Source organism: Piliocolobus tephrosceles, chromosome 10 (assembly GCF_002776525.5).
Source record: "Piliocolobus tephrosceles isolate RC106 chromosome 10, ASM277652v3, whole genome shotgun sequence".
NCBI classification, from domain to species: Eukaryota; Metazoa; Chordata; class Mammalia; order Primates; family Cercopithecidae; genus Piliocolobus; species Piliocolobus tephrosceles.
In genome coordinates this window covers 120,227,686-120,248,194 of record NC_045443.1, presented here as the reverse complement: position 1 = coordinate 120,248,194, position 20,509 = coordinate 120,227,686, and the positions used below count along the sequence as shown (strand labels likewise).

The window sequence follows — 20,509 nt, the reverse complement described above, 5'->3', positions numbered from 1 at the left end:
GCTCAAGCCTGTAATCCCAGCACTTTGGGAGGCTGAGACGGGTGGATCACGAGGTCAGGAGATCGAGACCATCCTGGCTAACACAGTGAAACCCCGTCTCTACTAAAAAATACAAAAAACTAGCCGGGCGAGGTGGCGGGCGCCTGTAGTCCCAGCTACTCAGGAGGCTGAGGCAGGAGAATGGCATAAACCCAGGAGGTGGAGCTTGCAGTGAGCTGAGATCTGGCCACTGCACTCCAGCCTGGGCGACAGAGCGAGACTCCGTCTCAAAAAAAAAAAAAAAACAATAAAAACCATACTGAATATTATTTTTGATTCAAGGAAACTTTTGTAGTGGCTTGAGGTCTATAAGGGTTATATTATCAGTATTGACCAGTAATGTAAAACTATGTATTTTTAATCTTTCTGGTTATGTGCCTTGCCAGTTTAAGTGTTGAAAGTGGCATAATTAATATTGGTTAAAAAAAAAAGTCATAGTGCATACTAATGCTTCAGAAGAAGCTCTCCTTTTACATCTTCCATTCTCCCACGTGGAATGTCGTCGTTCATAAACATTCTTAGCTTTATTTCTAAACTTACTAACTTCCATTTAAACTTGTTAAAAATTGGTTACCCATTGTAATGTGTGTTTTTCTTTGTATTAGCCATCCAGTATTGTGCTAGAGGAGGACCACAAAGTGGAAGAGTCCTGTGCCATTAAAAACAGCAAGGAAGCTTTCAGTGTAAGTTTGGACATTTCAGTTTTGAATTCTGCTGATAGGTGTTTCCTATCCTATGTCAATTGGGTGGCGTTTAAAAGATAAAGTAGTATAGTCGTATGTCTTCACTTGATAACAGCATCTTTTTGTGGTAAATAGCAGTTTGGACTTTAGCCTCTAAATATTACGGTTTGCTTTTTAATAATGATTGCGTTGTGACCTGGGGCACAGTAAACATACTTTGGAGAACTTTGTTTTTGTATTGACCAACCACTTTGTTTATTCAAGAACTTGGATGAAGATACAGAAAGCATGCTTGTTGAACTTATACATGGCTAAAGCTGAGAGAGATAGATAGCTAATATAACAGATGGCAAATTTGGAATTTAAAGTATTGACAGTCTCAAATGGTGGGTGAAAAATAGAAGAAGTTAACAGGGATGACCTACATTTAGGCTACAGCCTTTCAATACCTATGCAAAAATTCGTTAGTGTTAATACAATGTAGTAGTATGATTTTGCAGCTTATAATTTTTTTTTTTTTTTTTTTTTGAGACAGAGTCTCACCCTGTCACCCAGGCTGGAGTGCAATGGCACAATCTCGGCTCACTGTAACCTCTGTCTCCTGGGTTCAAGCAGTTCTCCTGCCTCAGCCTCTCGAGTAGCTGGGATTACAGGCGCTCAGCTAATTTTTGTATTTTTAGTAGGGACTGGGTTTCACATGTTGGTCAGGCTAGTCTCTAACTCCTGCCCTTGTGATCCGCCCACCTTGGCCTCCCAAAGTCTTGAGATTACAGACGTGAGCCACCGTGCCCAGCGCAGCATATAGTATTTTAAAAGGTAATGTAACAGTGGATTATATAATATTGAAGGAAAACTGGTTTTTGTGTTTATGTAGTATTATCCCATATTAGTATACCACAATTTTAGGCTGGGTGCAGTGGCTCACACCTGTAATCCCCAGTGTTCTGGGAGGCCAAAGTGGGAGGATTACTTGAGTCCAGACCAGCCTGGGCAACATAGCCAGAACTCATCTCTACAAAAAATTCTTAAGAAATTAGCCAAGTGTGGCTGGGCAAAGTGGCTCACACCTGTAATCCCAGGACTTTGGGAGGCTGAGGCCGATGGATCACTTGAGGTCAGGAGTTCAAGACCAGCCTGGCTATCATGGAGAAACCTTGTCTCTACTGAAAATACAAAAATTAGCCAGATGTGCTGGCACACACCTGTAGTCCCAGCTATTCGGGAGGCTGAGTCATGAAAATTGCTTTGAACCCAAGAGACTGAGGCTGCAGTGAGCCAGGATTCACCACCGCACTCCAGCCTGGATGACAGAGTGAGACTCAGTCTCAAAAAAAAAAAAAAAAAATTAGCCAAGTGTGGTGGCATGGACCTGTAGTCCCAGCTACTCAGGAGGCTCAAGTGGGAGGATTGCTTGAGGTCAAGGCTGCAGTAAGCCATGATTGTGCCACTGCACTCTGGTCTAGGTGACAGAGCAAGACCCTGTCTCAGAAAACAAACAAAATATATATATATATAAAAGAAAGAGATACAGGCCTACTGGGATGAGAAGAGCCCACAAACTTTATTGAAAGGATAATTTACAAAGGATATCCTGTCTCTACAAATAGGATAAAGGCTGTTGTTTGTAAAAGAGTAAAAGTTATTTTAAATCACCCTTTAGAGTGCCAAGTGGCAGAATTAAGACCAGTGATTGAATTGACTACAAGAAGGTACATTTCAACTCAGTGCTTAGAAAGTTCAAATTTCTATCAGAGATGTGAAAAATGATATGACCTGGCATTCAAAAGAAAACAGAAAAAAAGCAAGTGAAATGGCACTTCTCATTTATAAAAGTGAATTCAGTATTACTGGAGTCAAATAGGGACTGAGATGTTATCAGGGCACTTTAAATAAAAATTTCTGAATTTGAATGAGGTCGTGTTTCATTTTCCTTCTGACCCCGAGGTTCTGGGATTGAAAGTGGCACTTGCGGGTGGGCATGGTGGCGCACGCCTGTAATCCCAGCACTTTGGGAGGCCGAGGCGGGCGAATCATGAGGTCAGGAGATCGAGAACATCCCGGCTAACACGGTGAAACCCTATCTCCCCTAAAAATACAAAAAATCAGCCGGGTGTCATGGCAGGCACCTGTAGTCCCAGCTACTTGGGAGGCTGAGGCAGGAGAATGGCGTGAACCCAGGAGGCGGAGCTTGCAGTGAGCCGAGATCGCACCACTGCACTCCAGCTTGGGCGACAGAGCGAGACTCCGTATCAAAAAAAAAAGAAAGTGGCACTTACCTAGAAACTGGGAATTTTCTTTATTTATTAATTTAGACCTTTAACAAATACGAAAATATGTAGTGAATGCCGCTTTGTCCCAGGGATCCTTCTAGGTTCCAGGGAGACAGCAGTGAAAAGAAGGGCAAAGTCCTGGCTCTCATCAAATTACATTCTAGTCGGGGAAGGTAGTGCCCTAAAGAAAAATGAAGCAGGGAAAGCAGAGAGTAGCTGTGGAGTAGGTGGTTTGCATAGTGACTGACAGCCTCTCAGAGCCGAACCTTGGATGAATTGAGGAAGTGAGTGGAGGCTGTGGTTTGCATGGGGCACTCCAGGCAGTAGGAAGCGTAATAGAAAGCCCAAGGCAGGAGCACTACCTGGCATGTAAGTTCTTTTGTTTTTTTGGTTTTTTGTTTTTTTGAGACGGAGTCTCTCGCTCTGTCACCCGGGCTGGAGTGCAGTGGCCGGTTCTCAGCTCACTGCAAGCTCCGCCTCCCGGGTTTACGCCATTCTCCTGCCTCAGCCTCCGAGTAGCTAGGACTACAGGCGCCCGCCACCTCGCCCGGCTAGTTTTTTGTATTTTTTAGTAGAGACGGGGTTTCACCGTGTTAGCCAGGATGGTCTGGATCTCCTGACCTCGTGATCCGCCCGTCTCGGCCTCCCAAAGTGCTGGGATTACAGGTTTGAGCCACCGCGCCCGGCCTGGCATGTAAGTTCTAAGCTTACTGCAAGTATTACTCGTGAAGGTGCTCTTAGGCTTCAGTTGTACAGATGAGGAAACAGAGATGGAAAGTTAAGTAACTTGCCAGTGGGTTAGTGAGTGGCAAAGCCAGGGCAGGGCTTAAAATCAGGCCCATGGTCTGGCACAGTGGCTCACATCTGTAATCCCAGCACTATGGGAGGCCAAGGCAGGCGGATCACCTGAGGTCAGGAGTTCGAGACCAGCCTGGCCAACATGGCAAAACCTCATCTCTTCTAAAAATATAAAAATTAGCTGGGTATGGTGACTGAAGCCTATAATCCCAGCTACTCAGGGGGCTGAGGCAGGAGAATCGCTTGAACCTGGGAGACGGAGGTTGCAGTGAGCCGAGATCATGCCACTGCACTCCAGCCTGGGCAACAGAGCGAGACTCTCTCAAAAAAAAAAAAAAAAAGCCAGGCCCTTGGAGTCTGGAGCACATGGTCTGAATCTGTAGATTGTCCAATAGGCTGTAATGAGGACTTCAGCTTTTACTGTAAGATGAGAAGCGATGGAGGGTTTTAAGTAGAAATGTGACATGATATGAATTGACTTTTTTTTTTTTTTTTTTTTTGAGACAGAGTCTCCCTCTGTCGCCCAGGCTGGAGTGCAGTGGCCAGATCTCAGCTCACTGCAAGCTCGGTGTCCCAGGTTTACGCCATTCTCCCGCCTCAGCCTCCCGAGTAGCTGGGACTACAGGCGCCCACCACTACGCCCGGCTAGTTTTTTGTATTTTTTTTAGTAGAGACGGGGTTTCACTGTGTTAGCCAGGGTGGTCTCGATCTCCTGACCTTGTGATCCGCCCGTCTCGGCCTCCCAAAGTGCTGGGATTACAGGCTTGAGCCACCGTGCCCGGCCGAATTGACTTTTTTTTTTTTTTTTTGAGACAGAGTCTCGCTCTGTCACCCAGCTGGAGTGCCATGACACAATCTCTGCTCACTGCAACCTCCACCTCCCAGATTCAAGTGATTCTCCTGCCTCAGCCTCCTGAGTAGCTGGGATTACAGGCTTACACCACCACACCTGGCTAATTTTTGTATTTTTAATAGAGACGGGGTTTCACCATGTTGATCAGGCTGGTCTCAAACTCCTGACTTCGTGATCCACCCGCCTTGGCCTCCCAAAGTGCTGGGATTACAGGCGTGAGCCACCCCGCCTGGCCATGAATTGACTTTTTAAAAGAGCTGGGTTCTGTGTGGAAAATAGTCTGTAGCTGGTTACCTGTGGAAGCTGAAAACCAGTTAGGAAGTTATTGTATTCAACTCAGGTGAGAGAAATTGGTACTGAGACTGGGGTGAGAATGGTGCTACTGAGAAGTGGTTAGAAGGTGGATGTACTGGGGAAGTAGAGCTGATCAGATGTGTTGATGAATTGGATGCAGAATATGAGAGCAAGAGAGTCGTCATAGTGACTCAGGTTTTTGTCCTGAGAACCTGGAAGAATGTCGTCGTCTTTTCTCTGATGGGGAAGACTAGAGGAGGAGCAGTTTTGGAGGGGGCTAGGAATCCAGTGCAGTTTTAAGCAGGTGAGTTTGAGATGCCACTCACACACCCCTTGAGAGCTGTCAAGTTGACACTTCCATATATAAAATTGGAGGTTAGGACGGATCAGAACTTGACCTTAAAGGAGAACATATATTCAGGGCAACTTGAATCTATGCTCCCAATGAAAAAATAATAATTAAAAAATTATATCTTAGGCCAGGCGCAGTGGCTTCTGCCTGTAATCCCAGCTCTTTAGGAGGTCGAGGCGGGTGGATCACGAAGTCAGGAGTTTGAAACCAGCCTGACCAACATAAAGAAACCCCGTCTCTACTAAAAATACAAAGTTAGCCGGGTCTGATGGTGCATGCCTATAATCCCAGCTACTCAGGAGGCTGAGGCAGGAGAATCGCTTGAACCAAGGAGGTTCAGCCGGAGTTTGCGGTGAGCTGAGATTGCGCCATGGCACTCCAACCTGGGCAACAAGAGTGATACTCTGTCTCAAAAAATAATAATAATAATAATAACTTGACTTTTAGAGGTAGTAAGCCTCCTAACCCGTGGTTAGGATGAACCACCTGGGTAGTGAAAGTGAAGAGGAGGATTGAGACCTAGGGCACTCTAATACATGGAAGATAGAGGGATGAGAAGAGTCTAGCACAGAAGACTGAGGCTCAGTCAGCAAGGAAAGAAGAGAACGGAGAAGCATGTCCTAGAAGACAAGGGAGGAAGATGTTTTTAGGAGGAAGGAAAAATCGTGTCAATTGTTGCAGATAGGTTAAGAAAGATGAAGAGTGAGAACTGTCCATTGAATTTGGCTGCATGGAGGTCATTGGGAAGCTCCAATGTTAGGAGTTCAGCCCAATGATAGGTATTGAAGCATTACTGGAAATGTTCAAGAGAGAGGGCAGTGTCATTAAAAAAATGGAGGCCAGGCACAGTGGCTCAGCACCTGTAATCCCAGCACTTTGGGAGGCTGAGGTGGGAGGATTGCTTGAGGCCAGGAGTTTAAGACCAGCCTGAGCAACATAGCAAGACCCCATTTCTAAAACAAAAAAAAAATTAGCTGTGTGTAGTGGCACAACTACTCAGAAGACTGAGGCAGGAGGATCCTTTTAGCTCAGGACTTTGAGGTTACAGTGAGCCAAGATCATGCCACTGCATTCCAGCCTGGACAACAGAGCAAGACCCTGCCTCAAAAAAAAAAAAATTATAAAGTATATGTGAGGCCAGGTGCAGTGGCTTGTGGCTATAATCCTAACACTTTGGGAGGCTGAGTCAGGTGGATCACTTAAGCTCAGGAGTTTGAGACCAGCCTGGGCAACATGGCAAAACTCTGCCTCTACTAAAAATACAAAAAAATAGCTGACCATGCTTGTGGTCCCAGCTTCTTGGGAGGCTGAGGTGGGAGGATCGTTTGAGCCTGGCAGGCGGAGGTTGTAGTAAGCCAAGATTGTACCACTGTACTCCAGCCTGGGCGACAGAGACCCTATCTCAAAACCAACAAAAAAGTGTATGTGTGTGTGTTTGGTGTATGTGTAAAGAGAGAGACAGGCAGACAAAAATGTTAAATTACTAACCGTTGTTCAGTCTAGGCGAAGGATACATTGGGTGTTCATTGTACCACTTTTCCAACTTGTCTGTATGGAATTTTCAAAAGGAATTGGAGGGACAAGAAAAGAGTGAATGGGAAGAAAGGAAATGGAAACAATAACTAAAGGGTCTGCACGTCTTGCAAAGAGAAGCAATGAAGTGGGGCACTGGAGGGAAATGTGAGAGTCAAGGTTTTCATTTTTTGTTTGAATTCTGGAGATAGATAGTCATGATCCAGTACAGAGGAAAAACAGTGATCTAGGAGAGAGAGGGAACTGACGATGTAGTTTCTACTTAGACATCAAAGTCTGGCTCCTTAATAACTAGGAAGTTATTATTTCTAATAATTCCATCCAAAATAAATTGTTAAAACAGTTAATCATAGTCTTACATTATTTAATGTCTTTTTTTCCTGCTTAAATAGCAATATTTTTTGACTTGTTTTCTGCAGGTTGTAGGAAGTGTCCTGTATTTTACTAATTTTTGCCTTGATAAATTGGGGCAACCGCTTCTAAATGAAAACCCTCAGCTTTCCGAAGGATGGGAAATACCCAAGTATCCTACATAGTGAATGAAGATCTTTTATGCATCTTACCATTAAGTTCACCTTTAAAACAATTTCCAAATTTTGCAGACCATGATAACTATTCCTTAATAAAATTCACTAAAGGTACCATCAAGTCTTCAGCCACATTGTTTCTCTAGAAGGGCAAGAAATACAAGTAAAGGCAAAAAGGTTTGTGTGGGGAGTTGTTTTGTTTTACTTATTTACTTTTTTAACCAAAATCATAAACTTTTGGCTTGAAAAGTTAATGTTCTTTACTGCTGGTTTACTTTAAGGGTAATTACAGATCGAGCTAGAATTTTAATTCATACATATATATTAAACGTTTAAATGGATCATCTGCTTCTTGAAATTCGTTGGTTCTCATCTAATGTGCCTGGGCGGGTGGAAAAGTGTAATTGTTGCTGTCAATTTGATTGCAGTCTTATAACCATCTGCCTTCTTTCCATGTTACCTAATGGAAATATGATCATCTGTTCACCTCGATTCTGTTGTTAACCACTGAAAAAACTCAAAAGAGGTAACAGATCAGTCAGGAACAGAAGGAGGTTCTTGGTTAAAAGACTCTGCATAGTACTATTTAAATCACTCAATACAGGAGATTAAAGTGTACTTCTTGTTGCAGATATTAGTGATCTGTGATCAACTTGCTTTCTTGTTTCTCTGATACACTTTGCTGTCATATAGAATTTTATTGATTTGCTTTTCTATTTTTATTTACATTATAAAAATCTTTGTCTTTTGACCAAATAGGCCAAAGCCTCACTGTTTCAATTGTGGTTCTGAAGAACACCAAATGAAAGATTGCCCAATGGTAAATTTTTCTCATGTTAAGAAAAGTCTTTGAACAAGAGCTTTCTAATGTTTTCAACACATTTATGGTATTGTGTGACATGAAAGAACTTTCTTTGTTACTTTCCTGTAGTCCTTTAATTTGAAATCTTTTCAAATTTGTGTTTATATTTTAAGACATTAAATTTTTTTAGTAAATACTTTAAAATAGTACTCTCTGTATTTGATATGAATAAACAGAGTTAAATTGTAGAGTTTATCCTAAAAACTTGATTTAATTTATGATAATACTGAGGTAATAAATAGACTGCTCCTTTCCTTACTTATTTTTCTAAAATATTCACTCTCTTTTACACTTGTTCGTCATACATTAAAACTAAAATAATCTGTTTACTTGATCTAAAAAAAAAAGTATTTAATTTCTGAAATATTACTGAGTTGCATGAAACTATTCTTTTCAAATGTGTCGTGATGTAGCCTCGGAATGCTGCTCGAATAAGTGAAAAGAGAAAAGAGTATATGGATGCCTGTGGGGAAGCAAACAATCAGAATTTCCAGCAGCGATACCACGCAGAAGAAGTAGAAGAAAGATTTGGAAGATTCAAGCCAGGAGTTATTAGGTATTAATGGCATTTTACCATAGGTCATTTTTATTTCCCTAGCGTTTGGAATGTTCTCTGTCTCTTCAGGCTAATTATCAGGATGTAAGTGTACTCTGCCAAAGCCCTAGGTAATATACATGAATTCATTTAGAAACATTTCTTGAAATTTTAATTATATTTGTTAGACATCATGGTATGTAATATAAGCAAGAAATGTTTTAAAATACCAGAATATTATGTATGTGTTTTCATGCAAACAAGAATTCATTATTTTTCTTCCTCCTTTATTTTTACTTAGTGAGGAACTTCAAGATGCACTAGGTGTGACAGACAAGAGTCTTCCACCTTTTATCTATCGGATGCGCCAGCTAGGGTACCCACCAGGGTGGCTCAAAGAGGCTGAATTAGAGAATTCGGGGCTTGCACTGTATGATGGAAAAGGTATAGTATCTTAAGTTAGAGAAGTCACCTTAAGTGTTTCCTTTTTTTCTTTATTAAAGAATCAACAAAATGTGATAGGAATGGCTGACTTCTTTGATGTGTGCTAACTAAAAAATGTCATGATGATATTTCCTTGGTAAATTTTACAAGGAAGGAACTAAAATTTCAGTGAGTTCATAGATTATCTGATGGTTTTCTGGGCTTGCTCAGGTACTATCTAGGCCAGAGTATCACCTCTCCAGCCAGTCCTCATAAGCTCTTACCTTTCTCAGTAATAATAACAGATGCCAGGAGACCTGTAAAATGTGAAATACAGAAAACCTCTAATAGTCTAGAACTTCTCTCCTAGATACCTACTCTAGAAAGATATACATATGCAAAATAAACTGTATGTATACAAGAATCTTTTTGTATCATTGAATATGATAGTGAAAAATCTAAGACAACATTAAGGCCCTAAAGAAAAATGGTTAAATAAATTGGTAGTTCTGAGCTATGGACTCCCTGCAACATATGAAGAGTGGGAATAAATCTGTATGAGCTGACATGGCAAAATCTTTGTGCAATATTGAGTTATTAAAAAGCAGGTTTTAGATTTTAGAAGGCCGAGGTGGATGGATCACTTGAGGTCAGGAGTTCAAGACCAGCCTGGCCAAGATGGTGAAACCCAGTCTACTAAAAATACAAAAATTAGCCAAGCGTGGTGGCGGGCGCCTGTAATTCCAGCTACTTGGGAGGCTGAGGCCGTGGGTAGATCGCCTGAGCTCAGGAGTTTGAGACCAGCCTGGGCAACATGGTGATGAAACCCTGTCTGTACTAAAACTACACAGCCTACCCTGGTGTGGTTGTGCATGTGTGTAGAACCAGCTATTCAGGAGGCTGACGTGGGAGGATCACTTGAGCCTGAGAGGCAGAAGCTATAAGTGAGCCAACATAGCGCCACTACACTCCAGTCTGGGTGACAAAGCAAGACCCTTTCTCAAAAAAAAAAAAAAAAAAAAAAAAAATTCTGTCCTAATGGTTAAGAAAAATTAGAATTAGGCCGGGCGCGGTGGCTCAAGCCTGTATTCCCAGCACTTTGGGAGGCCGAGACGGGCGGATCACGAGGTCAGGAGATCGAAACCATCCTGGCTAACACGGTGAAACCCCGTCTCTATAAAAAATACAAAAAACTAGCCGGGCGAGGTGGCTGGCGCCTGTAGTCCCAGCTACTCGGGAGGCTGAGGCAGGAGAATGGCGTAAACCCGGGAGGCGGAGCTTGCAGTGAGCTGAGATCCGGCCACTGCACTCCAGCCCCGGCGACAGAGCGAGACTCCGTCTCAAAAAAAAAAAAAAAAAAAAATTAGAATTAAAATTGAAAGCCATTTCAAAACTAATTCTGTTGCCATGAGTGTAAGCACTTTCCAGGTGTACTTTTGGTCTGGGGAGGGATACGTATTGACATTTAGCAATATTAACACTTTTTATGGTCTGTAATAGATAGCACTGATGGGGAAACAGAAGTTGGAGAAATACAGCAGAATAAAAGTGTCACTTATGATCTCTCAAAATTGGTCAACTATCCTGGTTTTAATATATCTACTCCCAGAGGAATTCCAGATGTAAGTATATTTATTTTTTAAAATTATCGTGTGATGTGATATTATTATGTTAAAGATTGGTCAGAATATTAACTTGTTGGCTAGGCATGGTGGCTCACACCTGTAATCCCAACACTTTGTGAGTCCGAGGCAAGATGATCGCTTGAGCCCCAGAGTTCGAGACCAGCCTGGGCAACATAGCAAGACTTTGTACCTACAAAAAAATTTAAAAACTAGCCAAGGGTGGCGGCACATGCCTGTAGTCCTGGCTATTAGGGAGGCTGGGGTGGGAGGATTACAGAGGTTACAGTGAGGTGAGATCACACGAGACCCTGAGTCAGAAAATAATTACTTAATTCATATACACATACAAACTTATATAGTAGTTACTATTTAAAGGAATAAATGTGTTACTTGTTTATTTTTTTTTTTTTTTTGAGATTGCGTCTCGTTCTATTGCCCAGGCTGGGGTGCAGTGGTGTGATCTTGCCTCACTGCAACCTCTGTCTCCTGGGTTCACACCATTCTCCTGCCTCAGCCTCCCGAGTAGCTGGGACTACAGGCGCCCGCCACCATGCCGGGCTAGTTTTTTGTATTTTTAGTAGAGATGGGGTTTCACCATGTTAACCAGGATGGTCTTGATCTCTTGACCTCATGATCCGCCCGCCTCGGCCTCCCAAAGTGCTGGGATTACAGGCGTGAGCCACTGCACCCGGCTACTTGTTTACATTTTTAATTTCCTTTAAAGAATCTTGCTAGAATCTTAATTGAAGTCTTATATTCATCAACAGCAATTTTCTCTGATTTTGTGCCCTCAGAAAGGGAGCCAAAATAGATTGGTTAGAGTCTCTAAATCTAAAACTACTGTAACATTTTAAAAGTTTTTAACAATATGGATTGTTCTGAGAGTATTATATATTTTACAGAATTAACCTAGCAAATAAGTTTCTATCTATAATAAATCTAAATATACTATAACTCTTTTTCCTGTTTACTCTTGCCTTTTTTCCCCTCAAAGTAAAATTTCTCATTTTGTATATGAATGGTTTTTCCACACTTAACTCTTTTCCAGCTTCCCTCTTAGGTCTCAAGATTCAACAATGAACTGTTGTACTGTTTTACTTAAAAAGTGTATTATTGGCCGGGTGCAGTGGCCCATGCCTGTAATCCCAGCACTTTGGGAGGCCAAGGCGGGTGGATCACTTGAGCTCAGGAATTTGAGACCAGCCTGGCCAGTATGGCAAAATCCCATCTCTACTAAAAATATAAAAATTAGCTGGGCGTGGTGGCAGGCACCTGTAATCCCAGCTACTCAGGAGCCTGAGGCAGAAGAATCGCTTGAACCCAGGAGGTGGAGGTTGCAGTGAGCTGAGATTACGCCATTGCACTTTAGTCTGGGTGATGAAAGCGAAACTCCATCTCAAAAAAACATAAAAATAAAAAGTGTGTTCTTAGGAACTGGACAGTAGGGAAACAGCCAAAGACTTGAGGTTAAGAGTGTAGTGAGCAGATAGAAAGTTGTCAATCACACAAGACTGTAATTCATTACGGGCAGAAGTGCATGATACAAACCATCACTGCTTCTGGAAGCCAGTGCAGCTTCCAGTCTACTTCACAGTCCCCTGGGAATACTCATTAGAAATGTACCTTCTTAAGTCCCATCCTTAGACTTAACTGATTCAAACCCTGAAATCTCTGTTTCATAAGAGTTCCATGGGATTCTTACTGAGAACCACTGTTGAATGTGCAATTGGAGGGGAGAGAGAAATAAGCGGTATGGAATCTTTAATGATGAGTGCTGTATTTGGAAAGAGAAAGAGCAGAAGATAGAAAACTCATGAGTAAGTATGTTAGGAGAAGTGGGCTGTGAACAGCCCTGTTAGCAGTGCCAGTGCTTGATGGAAGAGAGACTGGAGCCTGGGAGGCCCCATAGCAGTCACTCCTGCCTACATCTGCTTGCGGTATGTAGAACCTTTTTTGGCCAAGTGATTATGTCAGGTAGTCTTTTAGTATTCAGTCTTAATTATGTTGCAGGCAGGTTTAGTTTTCCTTCAACACATCATTATTTTCCTTAATTCCCAGTAAAGGAAAAGTAATATAAGAAGGAAAAATGTAATTTGAGATCTCTACTGTACCTCCTTTGAGCAAAATCTCAAAACATGACATTTTCCAAATACATGGTTGTTTTTTTTTCTTCTCTTTTCATTATTAGGAATGGAGGATCTTTGGTTCCATACCAATGCAGGCATGTCAGCAGAAGGATGTGTTTGCCAATTACCTTACTTCTAACTTCCAAGCGGTAAATAGATTTTAAGGGTGTGCTCTATAAAATGTTGTTGTGTCTGTGAGATTTTGTAATTTATTAGCATATTACAGTCTTTTCTTGCTTTATTATCTTGACAAACCAAAAGGAAAACAGTGGCGAAATTCACCAGTTACCTAGACTTATCTCCAGATTGCTTTTCTACATCATTTTAAGTGAAGGGATGGAGTTTAATTCATTGTCTACCCCACCTAACTTGTGTTTGGTTTGGTTGCTCCTTTAGCCAGGTGTGAAGTCTGGCAGCAAGAGGTCTTCCTCTCACTCCAGCCCAGGTAGTCCAAAGAAACAGAGGAAGGAAAGCAACTCAGCAGGATCCCCGGCCGACATGGAGCTCGATTCGGGTAGGTTTCATCTTATGGCTCTGATTTCTCTTTTTTTCCTCTTCTTTTTTTTTTCTTTTTTTTTTTTTTGAGAAAGAGTCTCGCTCTTTCGTGAAGGCTGGAGTACAGTGGTGCGATCTCAGCTCACTGCAACCTCCGCCTCCCGTGTTCATGCCATTCTCCTGCCTCAGCCTCCCTAGTAGCTGGGACTACAGGTGCCCGCCACCACGCCAGGCTAATTTTTAGTAGAGACAGGGTTTCACCATGTTGGCTAGGATGGTCCTGATCTCCTGACCTCGTGATCCACCCGCCTTGGCCTCCCAAAGTGCTGGGATTACAGACATGAGCCACTGCACCCGGCCTGTAGCTTTGATTTCATCAAGAAGCTATGACACATTTGTATGCTCCTGAATTCCGTAAGAAAGGGGAAGCTCCTTCGTGAGCACTGTCTAAAGAGTAAATCTTTATTTTGTTCTTGGAGAGCAGAGCATCACTGCTGTCCATGATAAAAGCTGAATTGGAAGCCAGAGCTTGGTGTGAGAGCTAGATGGGCCAGCTGGCTGCATTCCTGAATTAGGGGAGTTCCTTTTTTTTTTTTTTCCTTTTTGTGTAGAATGGGGTCTCACTGTGTTGCCCAGAGAAGTCTCAAACTCCCATGCTCAAGCAGTGTTCCTGCCTTTGCTTCCCTAAGTGTTGGGATTATAGGTGTGAGCCACAGTGCCTGACCCATTCCTGGATTAGCAGACCCACCCAGTCTCAACAGTGCTGCATCCAGACTGGCCCCTTTGATCCGGCCAGTGTTCTGAGACAGGCAGTGGAAAGTGTGTACCCTTCTGGCAGCTTGCTCCCAAGAGGAAGAAGAGCAAAGCTGAGCCAAGCTTTCCCAGTTATTCTTTCCAGTAGTATTAATCCAGTAGATCACTCCTCCACCCAAGAAAGACAGGACATCAGGAAAATGTGCCTTCCCAGAACGTAAAGTAGGACAAAGCGCTTGCTCTCTGAGCCTTCCCTACTTTTTTTTTTTTGAGGCAGAGTCTTGCCCGATTACCCTGGCTGGAGTTCAGTGGCACAATCTCGGCCTACTGGAAGCTCTGCCTCCCGGGTTCAAGTGATTCTTCTGTCCCAGCCTCCCAAGTAGCTAGACTACAGACATGCACCACCACACCCGGCTAATTTTTGTATTTTTAGTAGAAATGGGGTTTTGCTGGCCGGGCGCGGTGGCTCACGCCTGTAATCTCAGCACTTTGGGAGGCCGAGGCGGGTAGGTCACCTGAGGTCAGAAGTTCAAGACCAGCCTGACCAACGTAGTGAAACCCTGTCTCTACTAAAAATACAAAAATTAACTGGGCATGGTGGCACCTGCCTGTAATCCCATCTACTTGGGAGGCTGAGGCAGGAGAATCACTTGAACCCAGGAGGCAGAGGTTGCAGTGAGCCAAGATCACACCACTGCACTCCAGCCTGGGGAACAGAGCGAGACTCCATTTCAAAAAAAAAAGATGTGATGTGAACATGTAAGTTGTCCCAAATTTGATTGTGAAGCCCTGTCTTCCTTCGTTTAAAAAAAAAAAAAAAAGATCATGAATTAAATTCCCTTAAAGTTCAAAGGGATTAAATCCTCACATCAAATTCTTTTGCACAAAGTGACTTCAAAGTTCAGAATCAAAGCGCTCAAATTATTTCCCCTAAATTTTTTTTGTTTGTTTGTTTCGGGTTTTTTTTTTTTTTTTTTTTTTTTTTTTTGAGACAGAGTCTCGCTCTGTTGCCCAGGCTGGAGTGCAGTGGCCGGTTCTCAGCTCACTGCAAGCTCTGCCCCCCGGGTGTACACCATTCTCCTGCCTCAACCTCCCGAGTAGCTGGGACTACAGGCGTCCGCCACCTCGCCCGGCTAGTTTTTTGTATTTTTTAGTAGAGACGAGGTTTCACCGTATTAGCCAGGATGGTCTCGATCTCCTGACCTCGTGATCCGCCCGTCTCGGCCTCCCAAAGTGCTGGGATTACAGGCTTGAGCCACCGCACCCGGCCTGTTTTGGGGTTTTTTTTTTCTAGACAGAGTTTTGCTATCACCCAGGCTGGAGTACAGTGGCGCAATCTTGGCTCACTGCAACCTCTGCCTCCCGGGTTCAAGCGATTCTCCTGCCTCAGCCTCCCACGTACCTGGGATTACAGAGGCCCACCACCACGCCTGGCTAATTTTATATTTTTAGTAGGGATGGGGTTTCTCCATGTTAGCCAAGCTGGTCTCGAACTCCTGACCTCAGGTGAACTGCCCGCCTCCGCCTCCCAAAGTGCTGGGATTATAGGTGTGAGCCACAGCACTGGCCTATGGTTGTCATTTTTTGAAGTTTGAGGATTTGTGGTGGTGGCACCTCTGTCACCAGGGCTGCACACTTCTGTATAGGCATTTTCAGCTTTGTGCTAGGGGCTCTTTCCTCTTTTTTTTTTTTTTTTTTTTTTGAGACAGGTTCTGGCTTGGTTGCCCAGGCTGGAGTGCAGTGGTACGATCATGGCTCACTGCAGCCTCAGACTCCTGGGATCAAGCAGTCCTCCCACCTCAGCCTCCCATGTAGTTGGAACCACAGGCATGTGCCACCAAACCCAGCTAATTTTTGTATGTTTTGTAGAGACCGAGGTCTTACTTTGTTGCCCAGGCTGGTCTTGAACTCCCGAGTTTAAGCAATCTGCCTGCCTCAGCCTCCCAATGTTACTGGCATGAGCCACCATGCTGGGCCGTGAGTTGACTTCTAAGTGAGAGTGTGTTATTCTCCTCACAAATCTTATTGTCTATAGAATAAAGTTCAGACGCCCTACTAGACCCTGAGGACAGAAAGCTTAATAAGACAGTATTGCTGCCTTAGTTACCACTCTCTGTCACCTCGGGATTGCAGATGTGTAAACATCATTCTCATATAAATGTGGTGGCCACAGTGATACCTACAGAACAATAGTATTACATATTGCTGCCACAGAGCAGGTTCCAGACTGTAATGGTGACACAGAGGAAAAACAGCATCTGTGCTGAATGAAGTCATAGGGTAACTCTGAACTGCTTATTGAGGGAAGAATGCAGAGATTTACCAAGGAAATGAGGAAGAGGGCGTTTGAGACAGTGGGAAGTGCAGATGCAGGATAGTGAAACTTCACAGCACATCAGGCCAGCAGCAGGGTGACAGCTGGAGTTTGAGGCAGGCAGTAGGAGGTGACATGATGGAAGCAGGGAAACTGTATCCTAGAGGGCCATGGAGGAAGATTGGACTTCATCCTGTGGGGTCTGGGCAGGCACTGAAGGGTTTCCAGTGGAGATGGGAAGGGTTATAGGGCCACACTTGTGATGAGTCTGGCAGCGGTTTGGAGGACAGACACAAGGAAGATGAATCCAGAGGTCGGGGTGATTCTGATGTTCTTGACAAATGGTAATGGGCCTGAAGCAAGGTAGCGGCTATGACAGCCAGCAGGAGAGCATGCACCCCAGAGAGCCAAAGACCTGGGGGATGGATGGAAGGAAAGAGAGTACTCTCAAATGACAAGCAGATCCACTGGTGGTGCCATTAGTGAGAATAGCAGATGGGAGAATAGTCGTCATTTTAGGAAGAGATCATTTGTTTTGAACAGGTTGTGTCTGTGGGACGTATAGGTGATGATAGTCAGTGGGCAGTTAGATAGGTGAACCTACAGTTCAGGCGAACAGTCTAGATTACAGATAAGAATTGGGGGCCAGGCACTGTGGCTCACGTCTGTAATCTCAGCACTTTGGGAGGCCGAGGTGGGCGGATCACTTGAGGTGAGGAGTTCGAAACCAGCCTGGCCCACATGGTGAAACCCCATCTCTACTAAAAATACAAAAAATTAGCCGAACATGTTGGCGTACGCTGTAATCCCAGCTACTTGAGAGGATGAGGCAGGAGAACTGCTTGAACCCGGGAGGCAGAGGTTGCAGCCAGCTGACATCACGCCACTGCACTCCAGCCTGGGCAACAGAACAAGACTCTGCCTCAACAAAAAAGAAGAATTGGAGAATTAGGCCGGGCGCAGTGGATCACGCCTATAATCCCAGCACTTTGGGAGGCCAAGGCAGGTGGATCACCTGAGGTCAGGAGTTTGAGACCAGCCTGGCCAACATGTTGAAACCTCGTCTCTACTAAAAATACAAAAATTTGCCAGGCGTAGTGGCGCACAACTGTAATCCCAGCTACTCGGGAGGCTGAGGCAGGAGAATCACTTGACCGGGAGGCGGGGGATGCAGTGAGCTGAGATCGCGCCACTGCACTCCAGCCTGGGAGACAGAGCAAGACTCCGTCTCAAAAAAAAAAAAAGAAAAAGCTAGGAAATAACCCAAGGTGTACTCTTGCCTTGCCCCTCACTTCCTCCCCATTAGCTTTCCACCCCCTCAGTAGCCAGCCTGCACCTCTGGTCAAATTTCCTGCTGCATTCTGCCACGAATTTTTGGGTAGAGCGCACTACCTTGAAATTCTGAAGTCTCGGCCGGGCGCGGTGGCTCAAGCCTGTAATCCCAGCACTTTGGGAGGCCGAGACGGGCGGATCACAAGGTCAGGAGATCGAGACCACCCTGGCTAATACGGTGAAACCCCGTCTCTACTAAAGAATACGAAAAAACTAGCCGGGCGACGAGGCGGGCGCCTGTAGTCCCAGCTACTTGGGAGGTGGAGGCAGGAGAATGGCGTGAACCCGGGAGGCGGAGCTTGCAGTGAGCTGAGATCCGGCCACCGCACTCCAGCCTGGGCGACAGAGCCAGACTCTGTCTCACAAAAAAAAAAAAAAAAAAAAAAAAAAGAAATTCTGAAGTCTCCATGCAATTGCTCATATTTCCTCAATCTAAAACGATGCACACAGCACAGAAATGGATCTCCCGAGGGATATCCTCTGGCACCAGAAGAACCTGACAGGTCTCCCTGCAGATCTTTTCAGGTGGACTGAGGACACCAGGTGATGGTCATGGCACCTGAGAATCCAGAATGTCTCGCCTCTTAAGCCAGTTATTTTTGGCCATTGAATATCTGGATACACCTGAGTTCAAATAACAAATTTTAGTAAAACCAAATGCTATTACAAGTTCTAAAGTATCTCTTAACTTTCTTACTGCAGATGTGGAGGCACCACATGGTTCTCTGAGCAGCGAAACTTTTCTGTTTCAACCACCGTTACCTCCTGACACTCCTCCACTCCCCCGGGGGACTCCTCCGCCCGTCTTCACCCCTCCACTCCCCAAGGGCACCCCACCGCTGACTCCCAGTGACTCACCCCAGACCAGAACAGCATCTGGAGCTGTGGATGAGGACGCACTGACTCTAGAAGAACTTGAAGAACAGCAGAGGCGGATCTGGGCAGCTCTCGAGCAGGCCGAGAGTGTAAACAGCGACTCTGACATTCCTGTGGACACACCTTTAACTGGGAATTCCGTTGCCTCATCACCTTGTCCAAATGAGCTGGACCTCCCTGTCCCAGAGGGAAAAACATCTGAAAAGCAGATGCTGGAGGAGCCTGAGGTACCAGAAATTTTTACAAAGAAGTCAGAAGCTGGACGTGCCTGCAGTCCAGATTCTGAGGTGACATCACTTTGTCAGAAGGAAAAGGCAGAGTTGGCTCCAGTAAACCCTGAAGGCGCCCCCCTTGATAATGGCAGTGTTGTACCAGACTGTGACGTCAGCAATGGGGGCAGCCAGAAGCTCTTTCCTGCAGACACCAGTCCTTCAACGGCCACTAAAATTCATAGCCCTGTACCTGACATGAGCAAATTTGCAACTGGAATCACGCCATTTGAATTTGAGAATATGGCAGAATCTACTGGAATGTACCTCAGGATAAGAAGCTTGTTAAAGAACTCACCCCGAAACCAGCAGAAAAACAAAAAGGCCTCTGAATAACGGCTTGACTTAGCACTGAGAGCTATTTAATAACTTTGTTCTGTTAATTAGTACTAATTAAGTGGATAGATAGAATGGTTTTCCTGTTTATACCTCCCATTTTAAAAAATCTATCCAAGGTTCGTGTTCCAAAGTCAAGCCTATTTTAAAGAAAGACTGAGCTCACTGGTTCACTATATTTTATTCTCACTGACAAAATTTGGGGGGAGATGTGAATATGACCTGGTGTAGAGAGAGTTTGTTAAGGTTTATACTATTTTTGGATTGTGACTGTCCGTCGAGAGTGATGGTTTTTATCTGTCTTTTGTACATTGTTTTCCCTTTCTACATTTTGCTAATTATCCTGTATATAAGTTTAATATATCACTTTTTAAAAGAAAAAATTCTACCATTTTAAATTCATGTTTCAACTCCTACAACCAAATTAGAAAAATCAGGGATGAGCAGCTTTATCCCATTTGGGGTATTTTTATAAGTGATTTACATGCGTCAATTTTAGTAGTACTTTTACTTTTTTTGTAACTTCATTCTTCATATATGGTTGCTGTACAGGTGTGTTCATCTTTGTGTACAGAGGTTTAATAAATTAGTTTTCATATACATAATCTAAGACTTTGAATACAAAAAAGTGATTCACAGGTAGGTAAAACAGTGTATATAACTTTTTTTTTGTTTCGTTTTGTTTTTTGTTTTTTTGAGACGGAGTTTCACTCTTGTTGCCCAGGCTGGAGTGCAGTGGAGTGATCTTGGCTCACCACAACCTCTGCCTCCCAGGTTTAAGCAATTCTCCTGCCTCAGTCTCCCGAGTAGCTGGGATTACAGGCATGTGCCACCATACCCAACTAACTTTGTATTTTTAGTTGAGATGGGGGTTTCTCCACGTCATGTCAGGCTAGTCTTGAACTCCTGACCTCAGGTGATCTGCCCGCCTCAGCCTCCCAACGTGCTGGGATTACAGGAGTAAGACACCTCACCTGGCCAGTATATGTAACTTTAAGTGTAAAAGTAAATTGTTGGCCAGGCGTGGTGGCTCATGCCTGTAATCCTAGCACTTTGGGAGGCCAAGGTGGAAGGATCACCTGAGGTCTGGATGGCAAAACCCCGTCTCTACTAAAAATACAAAAATTAGCCAGGTGTGGTGGTACATACCTGTCATCCCAGCTACTTGGGAGGCTGAGGCAGGAGAATCGCTTGAACCTGGGAGGCGGAGGTTG

The 20,509-nt window shown here is 44.1% G+C and overlaps 1 protein-coding gene across 1 annotated transcript in view; it reads left to right on the top strand.

Moving 5' to 3' along the window:
* The window catches only part of ZCCHC8 (zinc finger CCHC-type containing 8), a 36,765-nt gene extending 16,860 nt beyond the window's left edge, over window positions 1-19,905 (top strand). Inside the window, exons 4-13 of the mRNA XM_031936341.1 lie at window positions 645-722; window positions 7,242-7,345; window positions 7,461-7,526; window positions 8,109-8,169; window positions 8,625-8,767; window positions 9,048-9,190; window positions 10,670-10,791; window positions 12,983-13,069; window positions 13,317-13,434; window positions 18,517-19,905. Of these exons, the coding sequence (XP_031792201.1) occupies window positions 645-722; window positions 7,242-7,345; window positions 7,461-7,526; window positions 8,109-8,169; window positions 8,625-8,767; window positions 9,048-9,190; window positions 10,670-10,791; window positions 12,983-13,069; window positions 13,317-13,434; window positions 18,517-19,295 (1,701 nt within the window). The 3' untranslated portion in view covers window positions 19,296-19,905. The remainder of the gene's footprint in view (window positions 1-644; window positions 723-7,241; window positions 7,346-7,460; window positions 7,527-8,108; window positions 8,170-8,624; window positions 8,768-9,047; window positions 9,191-10,669; window positions 10,792-12,982; window positions 13,070-13,316; window positions 13,435-18,516) is intronic.
* The last annotated feature ends 604 nt before the right edge of the window (window positions 19,906-20,509 follow it).